The 14,618-nt window shown below is 41.3% G+C and overlaps 1 protein-coding gene across 3 annotated transcripts in view; it reads right to left on the reverse strand.

The window, feature by feature from the left end:
- Window positions 1-14,618, reverse strand: part of hdac5 (histone deacetylase 5) — an 80,218-nt gene that overhangs the window by 44,867 nt on the left and 20,733 nt on the right. For 2 of the 3 annotated variants that reach the window (XM_041777744.1, XM_041777743.1), the window contains exon 1: window positions 1,850-2,917. In XM_041777744.1, the coding sequence (XP_041633678.1) occupies window positions 1,850-2,006 (157 nt within the window). In that variant the 5' untranslated portion in view covers window positions 2,007-2,917. Of the gene's footprint in view, window positions 1-1,849; window positions 2,918-14,127; window positions 14,272-14,618 lie in introns of those variants that run through there. The other variant, XM_041777745.1, reaches the window with a different exon arrangement.

The following is a 14,618-nucleotide window of genomic DNA, read 5'->3' on the forward strand; positions in this document are numbered from 1 at the left end:
GCACCGACTGGTCCCTCGTACCTTAGCGCACCTCGGGGTTTGGTACTACTTGATGCATTGTTTTAGAGACATCTTTAGAACCCAGAAAATTCTAAATTCTCTTACATGTCGTGTCCGTTACAGACGATGAAATGGAAGAACAGTGTAGCCGACTAAAGCGTATAAAACACTGCTTTGTTTTAATAAAGGTGGCCCATTGAAAGAACATTGCAATTAACTACAGTTCACAATTTGTGCATTAATTTTTTGGTGCAATTAGTTGCATTATTTATTGTTCTTTTTAGCACACTTTAATTAAGCCATGTCAGAGTCTCCCTGCAGCCACAGTGATGTGAAAAGTCCCTAAAGTCTGCATCCAAACAGGAAGTCAGTTAACCGTAAGACAGACGAAAAATCCATGCAAAAATGCAAATTATAAAATGTGATAAAAGGATGTGATTAATTGCGAATAACCACAGAAATTTTGAGATAAAAGTTTAATCTTTTGACAGCCCTACTTGAGATTCAATCTCTGCATTTATCAGCTCTGTAGACAAACATTCTGCAAATAACGTAACATAAACCTCGATGCCAACGGCCGATCTTTTTCTGTTGTGTCTAATAAAATGAATGCCCTGCTTCCTTATTCAGTCCCTTTGCTTCCTGATTGGCTATCACTCCGTTTTATGTAACAGTCCACTGAGTGCGTGCTCGGCTATCCCCGGTGTTCCCCCACACAACAGGATTTCTGATCGTAAATATTTAACATGTTTAATATTTCAAATTGGGGTGGCGCTGATAGCCTTCTGAGCAGACTGGGTAAAAAACCTCACACAAACCAGGAAAATTTATCAGCTAATCTTTAGATTTATCAGGTAACTGCTGCTGACTTTAGTCGTAGGAGGGGAATCTGATTTAAAATCTGCAGGATTAATTGGAGTTTTGTACTCTGCTTTGAGTAGCTGACATTATCACGGTTTGCAGGAGCTAACACTACAGATCATGTTTGTTTTTGTGAGGAAAACAAATGCTAATTCTTTAATATTTTGCAACACTAAAATCAGCTGAATCATCAGGAAGTAGAACTTTTTAAAATGCATTCATCAATTTTCTTAAAAAAAAACACCAAATCCATACAAAAGTTACCACGTCCAGACGGCACTTTTTGTAAAAATAAACCAACAAGTGTCCAGATAAAATAAAAAGAGCTTTTGATAAAAATAAAGCAGTTTAAGAAAAGGAGTTTAAACCAAACTAAAGTGGAAGAAAATGCGGTCAAGTCTGCTGCACGCTTTAACAGATACATAAAGATGCTTACCTGAAAGGACTGCTCTCATTCAATGCTTTAAGGTGATTTTTAAAGACTCACAGTCATAGATGTAAAAACTTAGATACCCTGCCTTGGATGTTTATGATTCTTTTGATTCTGGCAAACATTTGCTGCTTATTTTGCATGCATTAAATCCATGCTTCTTCTCATGCTTGGACATGCGGGAACTTTGTGCTGCTCCCAGTCTTGACTCTTGAAAAGAGATTTCTAACTTTAGTAAGGCTTTCCTAGAGGTTAAATAAGTACGTTTAATAACATAACTGATGTGTGAGGTTGCTTTAGCCACTTCTGCAGCGCTGAAAACATTTAAAGCTTCCTAACTTCTGCTTTCCCTTTCAGCTTTTCCTTTTGAAACCCATCCCTCCTTCTTTTCGTTTCGTTTTCGCACTTCTTCGTCGACCTACAACCAGTCACTTAGCATGACAATAACCTGGACCGGATCCCGTTAACCCAACAACTTAATCTGCTTTATATCCACATCCTTAGTCTGCTCCTCACCGGGCCCCTCGCCCCGTCCCTCCTCACCCAGGGATGACTCACCGGCGGTGGGCATGTTGGTGCTGGAGCCCCCGCTGTCACTCAGGAGCTCCAGAGGCTGGTGGTGGCTGTCTGTGCTGGTGGAGGAAAAACACGACTCAGTCTCATAGATGGTCTGCAACATGGCGCACAATCCTGACACCGTAGGATGTAACAGCATGCCAAGACAAGAGGCAGCTCTCTGTTTTGTCACAGAAACAGCCGTCAGTTCCTCTTCCAAGACATCATTCGAAGCCAAGTTTAGGATTTGATTTGCCAAGTACCAACACGGGGGGAAACAAACACTAATATGTGCTTTTAAAAATGTTGAATCATGGGAAAATTATCCTGAACACTGACTCTTTAAAATTGAAGACTTAAAAGCAGTTTTTGGGATCTTTAAATACACAAAAGAAGTCCATCAAAAATGCATGAGAGAACTCCTCCGTGCTTCTATTATGTAATCCAACAAAGGTGTCCTGATCAGGATGCAGATTTTTGCAGGTACACTCTCAGTTTTTTGCACTTCCACTGTCTCCTGCTCTTCAGTTTGTGATGTAACGCCTCATTCAAGAGTCCAAAAATCCTCTTTAAAATGTTGTCCAGTCTCCAAGATCAAGCAAAGGGAAGCTATCTGACTCTGAGGGTCAAGTGTAGCAGAAATTAAGCGACTTTCTGGCGTGTCAGCCTCGTCTGTATCACCTGGAGTCCCAGTCCGTGCAGGACAGCGGCTCAAACGCCGCAGACAGAAGAGGAAAGTTTGCAGAAACCCTCCCCGAGTCTTCACAAAACAAATCAGTCAAGCAACAGCCGAATCAGAGCCTCTTTTCTGCATCTAACCCATAAAACTCTGCATTTTCCACAAGCTGAGAAGTGATGGAGCTGCTGCAGCCTCCTCTCCACGTCCCGCAGCTAACAACACATCAAAAATAGCGAGACGAGGAGAAGCCGAATTCCCCCGCTCGGGTGCATCAAAGGCTCCTCATGCTGTTCTCCTCCTGGATGACGAGAGGGAGACGAGAAGAGGAGGAGGAGGAAGAGGAGGAGGAGGAGGAGAGGCCAGGACGTAAATAGCTTTGGGAGAGCGCTCCCCGAGGTTCCATGCTTCCAAAATTAGAACGCAGCGCTGAGAGAATGACAGAGAAAGAGACAGAGAAAGAGAGGGAGGGAGAGGGAAAGGGAGAGGGAGAGAGCGGCAGGATGAAGAAAAAAAAAAACACTGAAGGCTGTGGAGGAGAAGACGAGTTTAAATCCTCCACAAAAAAAAACAAAAAAAGAACAGCAGGAGATCACACGCTGTCCTCTTCTCCCGTTTGTGTGAAAACACAGAAATAGAGGCGAGCGGCTGCAGAGTGAAGCTTTGTACGGCGAGCAGAAACAGCTGCTGGTCAGACGGCTAATATTCACTGTCTGAGAGTCCTTAGTGTGTGAATGAAGGCTTAGAGCGAGAGAGGGAGGGAGGGAGAGGGAGAGAGAGAGAGAGAGAGAGGGAGGGAGGGAGGAGGCTGGAAGTGGATCACTAGGTGGAAAAGAAGTTAAAGGGAGTCACATAGGGCTGGGCGATACGCACCAAAAATCAGATCTTTGTATTTTAAAGCTAAATGGCGACACATAGCATTTATCTCACTTGCAAAAAAAAAATTAAAAACAGTTGTGAAAATACCAGAAAAACACACTTTGTTATGATTTTAGCACAAATCAACCCTTTCTAAAGGCTGTTTGATACTGCAGCAATGATAACAGAGGCTCCAAACTCTAGGGATGTGCATGATTAACCAGCTGAACACTTAAATTTGGATCCCAGCGTGGTGGTACCACAATAACAAGTCAGTTAAACTAATTATGAACATTTTTTGTCAATTCAGACCCAGCTATCGGCTACTTCCTGCTACTGTAGCTGTTCTTCATGACTGCTACCTACACTGCTCTCTTACACGGATGTAAACAACTGTGAACTGATAGCACCGATAACATCTTATAGGAACAGCACGGTACTCACATTAATCTACACTGAGTTCCACATCATAACAAAGTCAAGTCAATTAAAAAAGATTTTAAAAAGCTGAAATATCACAGTGACATAGACTCCAATGCAAGGAAGCTGAACGTTCAAAACCTGTTGCATTGGTACGGTTCTGATCCCATCTACAACGGCTGCCTTGATCATTTTGAACAAGTGTAGCTCAGGTTCCTCATGCTTCTCTGATCTTTGCTGAGATGTTTCTATACATTGATTGGAGTCCACCTGTGCTAAATTAACCTGATTGGACATGATTTGGAAAGGCACACACCTCTCTATAGAAGACCTCACAGCTGACAGTGATATCAGCGCAAAAACCAAGCCATGTGGTTAAAAGGTCCTGCAGAGCTCAGAGACAGGATTGTTGACAGGCACAGATCTGAAGATCATGCTACACTGAAGGGATAATACTTTTTTAATGTTATTCTCATTTTTAATAAAGAAAATCATACACAAACAGGAAAAGTAGGATTTGACTAAACTATTCTGAAATAAAAGACACTTGTAAGTATGCATAATGTGTAAAGCACGAAATCGCTGCTGCAAAAGTTGTATCAAACTGGTATTTTGACATATTTCGGGATAAAAAATTTTGCACTCTAATTTGTGATTAATTTCCCAGCCCCAGTTTTCAATTTCATGATCTTCAGTCTCATTTTCGCCCAAAACTGAGAGAAAACCCACGATGCAACTGCACAAATACTCTGGTAATTTTTAGATTTTGCCAACAGATGTATTTATGAAATTGGGACACTTTGCATGAGCTTGCCTGTGATTTATGGTCATTAAAGACAAGAAACCGACCAGTACTGGGCGTCTAGGAGTAGTATCAAACAGTTATCAGTATTGTCTGATTTTTACTAGGACTACAAATGCTCCTAAATCAAATCAAATAATTCCCTGTTTAATCATTGTAAATAGATTATCTTGTGGTTGGAGCAGATGGCCTGGGGGGGTGTTACTCAAGCCTGCTCAACCAAAGAGCCAAGTTGTTGACAAATACCTTTGCAAGAGCCACAATCAAAGAGGTGAAAAGTGGCAAAAAATGGCTTGAAGTAGCAATAAAATTGAGTCAAAGGTGGCAAAAATGGTACGAAAGTAGCAAAAAAGTGGCATAAAAATGAGAGAAAAGTGACTGAAAAAGGGTAAAAGTAGTCAAATATGGGAAAAAATGAAACAAGTGGTATTGAATGGCAAAAGGTAGATTGAATGAGCAAAAAAATGTGAAAAGGGGCAAAAAAATGGGATAAAAGTTGCTAAAAGAAGTTGCAAACATGAGCCGAAAAAGAGGAAACAAGTGGCATTGAATGGCAAAAAGTAGCTTGAATGGGCAAAAAATTGTGAAAAGGGGCAAAAATCGGATAAAAGTGGCTAAAAACAAAACAATGTACAAGCAATATTGAACCACAATATATATGTTAATATTAGAATAGAGCTAAATGTAACATATGTTCAGAACTATAGATAAAATACCAATGATATGTATTGTTCAACCTTTGTAGTGGGCCCAAAGGGGACGTGTGTATATTGCAATTGTATTCATCTGTGTATGGAAACATGGACAATGTTACAAAGTTAAATAATCATCTATAATGAAACTGTACAATAAACATATATTAAATAAAAGTGGCTAAAAGTATTTGCAAAAATGGGCCACAAATGAGGAAACAAGTGGTATTTAATGGCAAAAGGTCGCTTAAATGGGCGAAAAGTAGTAAAAAAGTAGCAGAACATGGCAAAAAATGTAATAAAATTGACAAAATGGGAAAACAGTGGCAAAAATAAGTTGCAAAAAATAGGACAAATGGGTACTTCATGGCAAAATGCAGCTGAAATGGGCGAAAAATGGAAACAAGTAGCAAAAATGGTCCAACAGTGGCAAAAAGGTGGCAAAAAAATGAGAGAAGAGTGACTAAATGGGCAAAAAACGGTCAAGAGTGGCAAAATAAGGGGAAAAAATAGGAAACAAGTGGTATTTAATGCCAAAAAATGGCCTTAATTGGCAAAAAATTGTGAAAATCGGAAAAATGGGATGAAAGTTGCTAGAAGAAGTTGAAAAAATGGGCAAAAAACAAGTAGCACTTAATGGCAAAAGGTAACTTAAATGGGCGAAAGGGGTAAAAAAGGGGCAAAATGTGGCAAAAAAAAATGGGATAAAAGTGACAAAACGTGAAAAAGTGGCAAAATGGGCAGAAAAGTGGGGGGAAAGTGGTTTTTGGGGGCAAAGGTAGTTTTATTGGCAATAATGTGAAAAATGTGACAATTATGTTTGACAGCTAAAACCCTCTGTATAAGTCTGGGAAACAAACTGTTTAGTGTGATAAATTTCTAAGGTTAAAGTTCACCTTTTCTAAGGTTTTCTGGGGGAACAGTATTTCAAATTAAGACATAGAAGAGCCACAAATCATCCCAAAAGAGCCAACTGTGGCTCCAGAGCCACATGTTGAGAATCACTGGCCTGGGGGGTTACATCGCATCCCATGCATGCAGGCAGCCTAGGTTTAAGTCTGGTCTGTGGCTCCTGTCCTGCACGTCTCACCCCCACTCTCTCATCTCTATTTCTGACTCCATCAACCGTCTTCCTTTCAAAATAAAGGCATAAAAAATGTATCTTTGAAATATATAGAGAGAGATTTAAATTAACACCAACATTTATCTTATCCTACATCTCATGTGAAAATGTATGCATAAATCTTGGAAGCTTGATAAACAGCCCAGCCCTAGAGCCAAACATTCAATTTCACAACATGAGAAAAGAGGATGATGAAGAGGAGAAGTTCTTCATCGCCCTCCCCTCCCTTCACCTTTAGCCGTTCCTCTCCCTGCATGCTGCATGTTTTAGGAGTCAGATCGGCCGACTGTTTAAAAGATTAAAGAAGAGGCAGTGGGGGAGAGGAGTGAGGAGAAGAGAGGCATTTACTAACACGGGAGATTGGGGGTTGATGGAGGGACTATAGCTGAAAATAGCCTGCCAGGGAGGAGGAGGAGCAACGGATAAAAATAGACGACGGGAGAGAGAGAGAGGGAGAGAGAGAAAAGAGAGCGGTAAGCCTACAGTTCTCGGGTGGAGGTGGAGGGGAGGTGGAGGGGAGGGGGGGGGCCGTTCAGTGCTGTCATGTTTCTGCAGCACACAGCCCAGAAATGAGCTGTCAATCAAAGCAGACGTGGGCGGGACTGTGCCCTCTTCCTTGGTGTTTTGTGTTGATGCAGTCTGAGCTTTAATCGTCCAAACCACAACTCAACAGATATCTCAACAACTCTGGGACGCATTCAGTGATACTCTGACTCACCGCCTTCAACGCCAGAGCGTCAAAGCTTTAAAAAATCCAGCAAATATATAAACAACTACACAACAGATTGCACCAAATTTGGCTTAAACATTCAGCTGCTGCAGATGATCAAGACAGCATTTGAATGTTATCAGAAATATTCCAGTGAGGCTGTCAAAATCTCTGATCCTCCGTCAATTATCAAAGCTCAGTGATTTCATTTATTAAGGGAAAAAAAACATCCAAACCTACCTATGTGAAAAAAACATATTACCCTCCCCTGTTAAATCATGAATTAACTGTGATTTACCACATTTTTTGCAAAGCTGAGTTCAGTTTGACTATCCACACCCAGACCTGATCCATGCCAGACCTGCTGAATCCAGAAATCCCTTAAATAGAACCTGTCTGACAAAGTGAAGTAGGCTAAAAGATCCTCAACACATCATGGAGCCAAACTCAAGAACAGACGAGAAACAACACAACATCTATCAGTCTGAAAAAGGTTCTAAAAGACTCTCTAAGGCTTTGGGACTCCAGACAACCATGCTGAGAGCCATTATCCACAAATGGAGAAACAATGAAAAGTGGTGGACCTTCTCAGAAGTTGCCACCATACCAAAATGGCTCCAAAAGAGCATGGACTCATCCAGGACGTCCCAAAAGAACCCAGAACAACATTTGAAGATCCCCACAGGTAAGAATGGAATGCTTAATAGGCTTTAATGACATCATCTTCAAAGGCAAGGATGGAATATTTCATCAATTTGATAAAATCCTCTTAAAATGCAAGGATGTTATGGTTTATAAACTTTGATGTCATCTTCAGAGGCAAAGATGGAATGTTTAATCTGCTGTGATGAATTAATCTTTAGAGGCAAAGATGGAATATTTCATCCAGATTGATAAAATCCTCTTAAAATGCATGGATGGTATGGTTTATAAGCTTTGATGACATCTTCAGAGGCAAGGATGGAATTTTTCATTAGCTCTGATGACATGGTTTTAAAAGGCAAAGGCTGATATTTTTAAAGTTTTAATGAAATTTTCTTTAAAGACAAGGATGGAACGTTTAATCAGCTTTGATAAAATAACCTTAAAAGGCATGGATGGAATGTTTTGAAAGCTTTGATGACATCTATTTAGGGCAGGGATGGAATGTTTCATCAGCTCTGATTAAATGATCTTAAAAGGCAAGGATAGAATATTTAGCAAGCCTTGATGAAATCTTCTCAAAGGCAAGGATGAAATGCTTCATCAGCTTTATCTACTGGTCGATCTTTGTTCCTACCCCCACCTCTGGTCATCGGCTGTGGGTGATGACCAAAGAATGAGATTGCAGATACATGTGGTTGACAGCCAGGGAGGAGGGTTTTCGGTTGGGTGACCTCAGAATTCCATCTCTGCTTTTTGCAGATGATGTGGTTCTGTTGGCCTCTTCAGCCAGAGACCTCCAGCAGGCGCTGGGGCAGTTTGTGGCTGAATGCGAAGCGGTCAGGATGAGGATCAGCACCTCCAAGTCCGGGGCCACGCTTCCCTGCCAGAAAATGGTAAGTTGCTCCCTCCAGGTGGGGAGGGTGTCTTTTCCCCAAGTGAGGGAGTACCTCGGGGTCTTGTTCGCGAGTGAGGGGGGAAGGGACTGTGAGATCGGGGCATTATCTGCCGTATCGCATATGTTGTACCGCACCGTCTTTGTGAAGAGGGAGCTGAGCCGGCGAAACTCTCAATTTACAAGTCAATCCTTGTCCCAACCCTCACCTATGGTCTTGAACGCTGGGTAATGATGGAAAGAACGAGATTGCAGGTTCAAGCGATTGAATTGTGATTCCTAAGGAGAGTGTCTGGGCTCAGCCTTAGAAATAAGGTGAGGAGCTCAAACATCCAGAAGGATCTCAAAGTAGAGCTGCTGTTTCTTTGCGTCGAGAGGAACCAGTTGAGGTGGTTCGGGCATGCCTCCCGGTTCCCTCCCTGTGGAGATCTTCCAGGCATGTCCAACTGGAAGGAGACCCCAGGGTAGACCTAGAACTCGCTGGAGAGATTATATATATCTCATCTGGCCAGGGAACGCCTTGGAATCCCCCAGGAGGAGCTGGAAAATGTTGCTGGGGAGAGAGATGTCTGGATTGACTTGCTTAGCCTACTGCCACCGCGACCCGACCCCAGATAAGCATAAGAAAATGGATGGATGATGTGGTCAACATGAGTTTCCTCATAAGGGTGTCTGGGTTCAGCCTCAGAGAAAGGGTGAGGAGCTTGGACATCCAGGGGGAGCTCAGAGTAGAGCAAAAGGAGTCAGCTAAGGTGGTTCAGGCCCATGATAATGATCTGCTTCATTTTACATCAAATAGTTCCAAGTGGAGAGGCCACAGGAACACACCAAAAACATTGGAGTATACATACCAGACCAGTAGTTGGCAGTGTGATTTTGCAGCGAATCATAACGTGCATGTGTAGAGACCTTTCATTCTGCAAGCCACCCTCCTGTGCTTGTGTTAAAACTCGCCTTTAACATGGCAATTGCTGCAACCGTATCGTGCATTTTTAGAAAGATGCATTTTGCCTGTCACCTAAAAAAGGGGCCTCAGGCATTTAATCAGGATACCTCCTGGCCGCCTTCCGTTGGAGGTCTTCCAGGCTGGTTGAAACGGAAAGAAGTCCAGGGTAGACCCCGAACTTGATGGAGGGGTTATATATCCCATCTGGCCTCAGAATCCACCAGAAGGAGCAGGAAAACATTGCTCGGGAGAGAAATATGTGGGCGGACTTGTTGAGCCTGCTGCAATCGTGACCCGGCATCGGATAAGGGGAAGTAAACATGTTAGTATCTGATTCCTTGGTTAATCAGAATCCTGTCCAATTAACTGATTAGTGAAACAGTCACTGCTTGCATTTTGTACCGCTCTTGTTTAACATTAAAAATCCCTTAGAATCTGTTTGAGTTCTTGGTTTAAGCACTTTAAAATGCCAAACTTGGAACTGTGATAGAATTACTGTTTCTTAACTCTTCTCCCAAAGTGTTTTCCATCCTCCAGCTGGGTTTCAGGTGTGCGACAGCGAGAAAAAGTCCCTGAGAATCTCAGGAATGTCGCTCTCTTTCACAAAAGCTGCTCTGCTCACTTTTGGCACTTTGCAGTCAGCGTGGCTATGATTAATTGAAACTGCTGGCTTCTATTTTTAGTGTTTGTTTGTTCCAGCTCAGTTTGAATCAGGCTTTTTGGTTTGAGAGGATGATAATAACACACCACAAATGTCCTGCTTAAATGTTGGAGTTGACGCAGTGAGACTGAAATAAAGGAGCTGATTTAGACTCCCGTGTATTCATTATCTCCTCGTCTCTGGGCTGATGACAGCGTCCTTTTCCAGAAATGATAATATTTTATTGAATCATCCTCTCATCACCTTCATCCCACCTCCTCCTCGTCACCTTCATCGCCTCCTGTGTAAACGGCTCTGTTTGTCCTCAAGCACATTTAAGGCCGCCTCGCTATGACTCACAGCTACAGAGACTAAACAAAGCAGAGAGAAGGTAGGGAGCTCATTTAGGGATGTTGTTAGTGCTGCAGCTCTTCTATTATCCAGCACCGTCATTACTTATTTAACGTTCTCTTCTGTTATCTAACGCCGCCGCTTTGAAGCGCTCTGACGGAGACGCGGGGAGAGGGGAGAGTGACCAGACAACATGTCTGACATGGGAGCGCTCTCACATACTAAACACATCTGCTCTAGGTGTGTGCGTGTGCTGCAGTAGCTCAGCCGATGACTCATCTCTGCGTTTCTATTTGAGGCGCATGAACCCCTGGAGTCACACTGCTGTCTGTGCGTGGATATGTGTGGATGTACTATATCGGTATCCATGACAACCAGATTATAGTCAGTCAGTCAACCAGCCGCTCAGTCTGAAACAAAGGTGTCAAAAATAACCTGAGGAGGTCTTACAGGTGTCTTTACGGGAGCTGCAGGTTTAAATAATCAGATGATTGATTTAAGATACAGCAGGTAAATAAAACCAACATTCTGTACTAACTCTGTTAACAATCAACCCTGAAAAACAACTTTAACCACCAGGAAATGAATCTAAATTATCCTAAAAAAGTTCCTCTTTCCTTGATTCATAGCTTTTACAACACCACACACTCACTGAAGCACCATCCAGTGGACAAGACAGGATCCTACAGTCACTGGCCTGACTCAGATGGTAGCAAGGTTGGAAAAATGTTCTATACCTGATGCTTTTTTGTTACTGCATGCTTTAAACTATAACACAGCCCTGCACAAACACTCACACCTATAAAATAAAAGAAAACCAGGACATAAAAAACACGGACACCTATGACAAAAAAACACTGACACCTATAAAATATTTAAAAAAAAACATGGACACCTATGAAATAAAAAAAAACACCTATAAATAAAAAAAAAACACTCACACCTATAAAATAAAAGAAAACCACGGACACCTATGAAACAAAAAAACACGGCCACTTTTAAAATAAAAAAACACACACTTAAAAAAATTCAAAAACGCATACCTATAAATTTTTTTAAAAAAATCACTCACACCTATAGAAAAAAACAACATAGACACCTAAAAAAAAAAAAAAAAAAAAGGGACAACCTAAAATGAAAAAAAAAAACAAAAAAAACACAGGCATCTATAAAATAATTTTTAAAAAAAATGGACACCTATGATATAAAAATATACACTCACACCTATGAAATAAAAAACAACATTACTGACACATGCCAAACAAACAAACAACAATAAAAAACAAATAGAGTATAGAGTGTTAGTTCAGGCAGGCCACAGAGCCAAGCATTCCCGTATAACTGACATCAGCTGATCTCATGCAAGCCCTCATCACCTGATGGTCAGCTGATTCACTCTGAGCATCCGATTGGCTAATCGCTCTCATGCTGCCTTGTCTAAACTGCTCTAGCCGGGCTACGCTTTGCTGCTCCCTCTGCAAGCTGCTTTTAGCAACCCTCCTCCACCCCAGCTCCTCCTTTATGCTACACCTCAGTGGTTCCCGATCTTTCTTCCTTAGTTATGGAATAGAATATCCTTTATTGTCATTGCACAATGCACAAGGAAATTTACTGTGCTACTCTTAAAAACAAGGAGGACGTACAAGAAAGGGTAATAAATAGAGCTACAAGCAGATAAGTAGAGTTAAAAACTGTTTTTTGAAAGTGTCGTACATTCGATGCAGTCTTCAGTTTTAAAAAAACAAACAATGAAACAGTTACATAGAGAAAATAAGGAAAAACCCATAATAAGAATTATAATAAATTAAAAAATGAATTAAAATTCACATGGTTATTAGTGATCATATTGCACCTAGTCTCATACTGCAATGATGTCCTTCATACACATGTTCTTGCCGAAAGATCTATGGATAAACTATCAATTATTACAACTCCAAATGAGAGACCATTTTAAAAAATAAAAACATAAAGAGGACATGTTATTTACAAAAAAAACTCAAACTTTTCAAGTTGAAAAAGTGGTAAATTAAAAAAGATAATTTTACTTTGAAAGTCATAAATATACAACCAAACCTAGTGGTTTTGAGATTATAAAGCCAAACTGAACCACTGTTTTCAGTTTAGTTTCTTGCAGAGTTTTGATTTTACTCTGTTGTAAATTTATGACAATAAAAACTCAAAATTTTTTAGTTTCTGTGGTAAAATTTATGACTTTTCAATTTGGGAATTTCAAGTTCTTTTCTCTGAATTTACAACTCTTATAACTTCTCTAGTAAAGGTTTCTAGTAAATGTCCACCCACCATGTTCATCCAGTTTCTCTACCGCTTATCCTGTGTGGGGTTGTGGGGGCCGGAGCCTACCCCAGCTGTCATTGGACGAGAGGTGGGTACACCCTGGACTGGTCGGCAGTCTATCTCCAGGCTGACATACAGAGACAGACAAGCAGGCACGCTCACACTCACACCTACAGCTGATTTAAAGTCCCCAATTAACCTAACGAGCATGTTTCTGGTGGTGGAAGGAAGCTGGAGTACCCAGAGAGAACGCACGCATGCACGGGGAGAACGAAGACCCTGACAGGGAGCAGGGACCTTCTTGCTGTGTGGCAACAACTCTAACCCCTCCACTGCTGTGCAACACATGTAAGACTTTATGATCTCAAAAATTGTGCCTTTTTCTAAGAAATGAACAGATCCTCATAATTGTTTTATCTTTTAGGGTGGCACCAATAAACTGCCGTACATTATGTTTCTAATCAGGCTTTTAGTCAAAAAAATGCACATCTAATTTGCGCCCTCCCTGAGATCTTTGGCGCCCCCCCCCCGTAGTGCCCAGACCCAGGAAACCACAGCTCTGTCTGACTTAAACATTGTCCTATAGCAAAAAATAGCCTGGCAATGTAGTGAAAAAGGGGCTAAAGAGGGGCACACATGGGCAATAATTGGCAGGAAAGTGGAAAAAAATGGGTTAAGAGTGGCAAAAAATGTTGCTGAAATGGCAAAATGAAGTAGTGAAAAGGGGTTAAAAAGTGTCAAAAATGAGTTTATCATTGGTGCTCAATCACTGCTGGGGAGGCCCCATTCTCTGGGGGTTCAGCCAATTCTGTGGGCAGGCCTGTCTCCTTGTGGCCTGCTGCATTAAAGATAATATGGATAGATCTTACTGGTAATGCCCAAAAATGTTCTGCATTTTCAAATAAAATACAAATACTAATACAGAGACGTGTTAATCAGACCAAAATGTTTATTTATTTGCAAGTCCGGCCCCCAGAGTGTCTGTCTAGACTAAATCTGGCCCTTGTGCAAATGTACCTGATTATATAAGACTGAAATAAAGGAGCTGATTTCACAGCTCAGATACAACATCATCATAAAGAAGAAAACAAACATGGCTGCATCCATTCTGGGTCTAAGATACCAACCAGACCTTTAAAGGGAGCTCCATTCATCCGGTCTCACACTCTCAGTCCAGGTTCTGCAGCATGCATGAGCCACACTGACAGACAGATGCAGTCTGAGAGACTTACCTGAAGTGTGTGATGAATTCATGAACCTGCGATCCCCTCCTGAAGCCTTCCTCTGCGTCTGTGTGTTAAAGTGGATCCTCGGAGTCAGCCATTAGTCAGACGATAGACGGTGGACGGACAGGAAGGAAGATCTTCTCAGCGATTCTGCAAAAGAGATAGAGAAATTTAAGAGTCTGCTATCCACCTCGCATTTATACAGAATTTTAAATGCTGGATTTGATTACATTTAGTCCAGTTTTTTCTTAGACAGACAGAGTAAAAGATCTGTTGCTCTGCACTTTAACCCTTGAGTCATACATCTGAGGGAAATTGCAATTTGAAAGACAGTTGCTAAAACATGTTTTATAATTGCTGTGGTTTTCTCATGTTGTGTAACTGTAGCATTGTGCATTTTCCTTTTCTTTTTCATAATTTTGCATTTTCTGTTTTCCTCCATCTCAGTGTTAAAACTTCCATGAGAATCAGTGAAGCCTGATCCAATTGCATCCCCT

This window comes from Cheilinus undulatus, linkage group 21 (assembly GCF_018320785.1).
Source record: "Cheilinus undulatus linkage group 21, ASM1832078v1, whole genome shotgun sequence".
Lineage (NCBI taxonomy): Eukaryota > Metazoa > Chordata > Actinopteri > Labriformes > Labridae > Cheilinus > Cheilinus undulatus.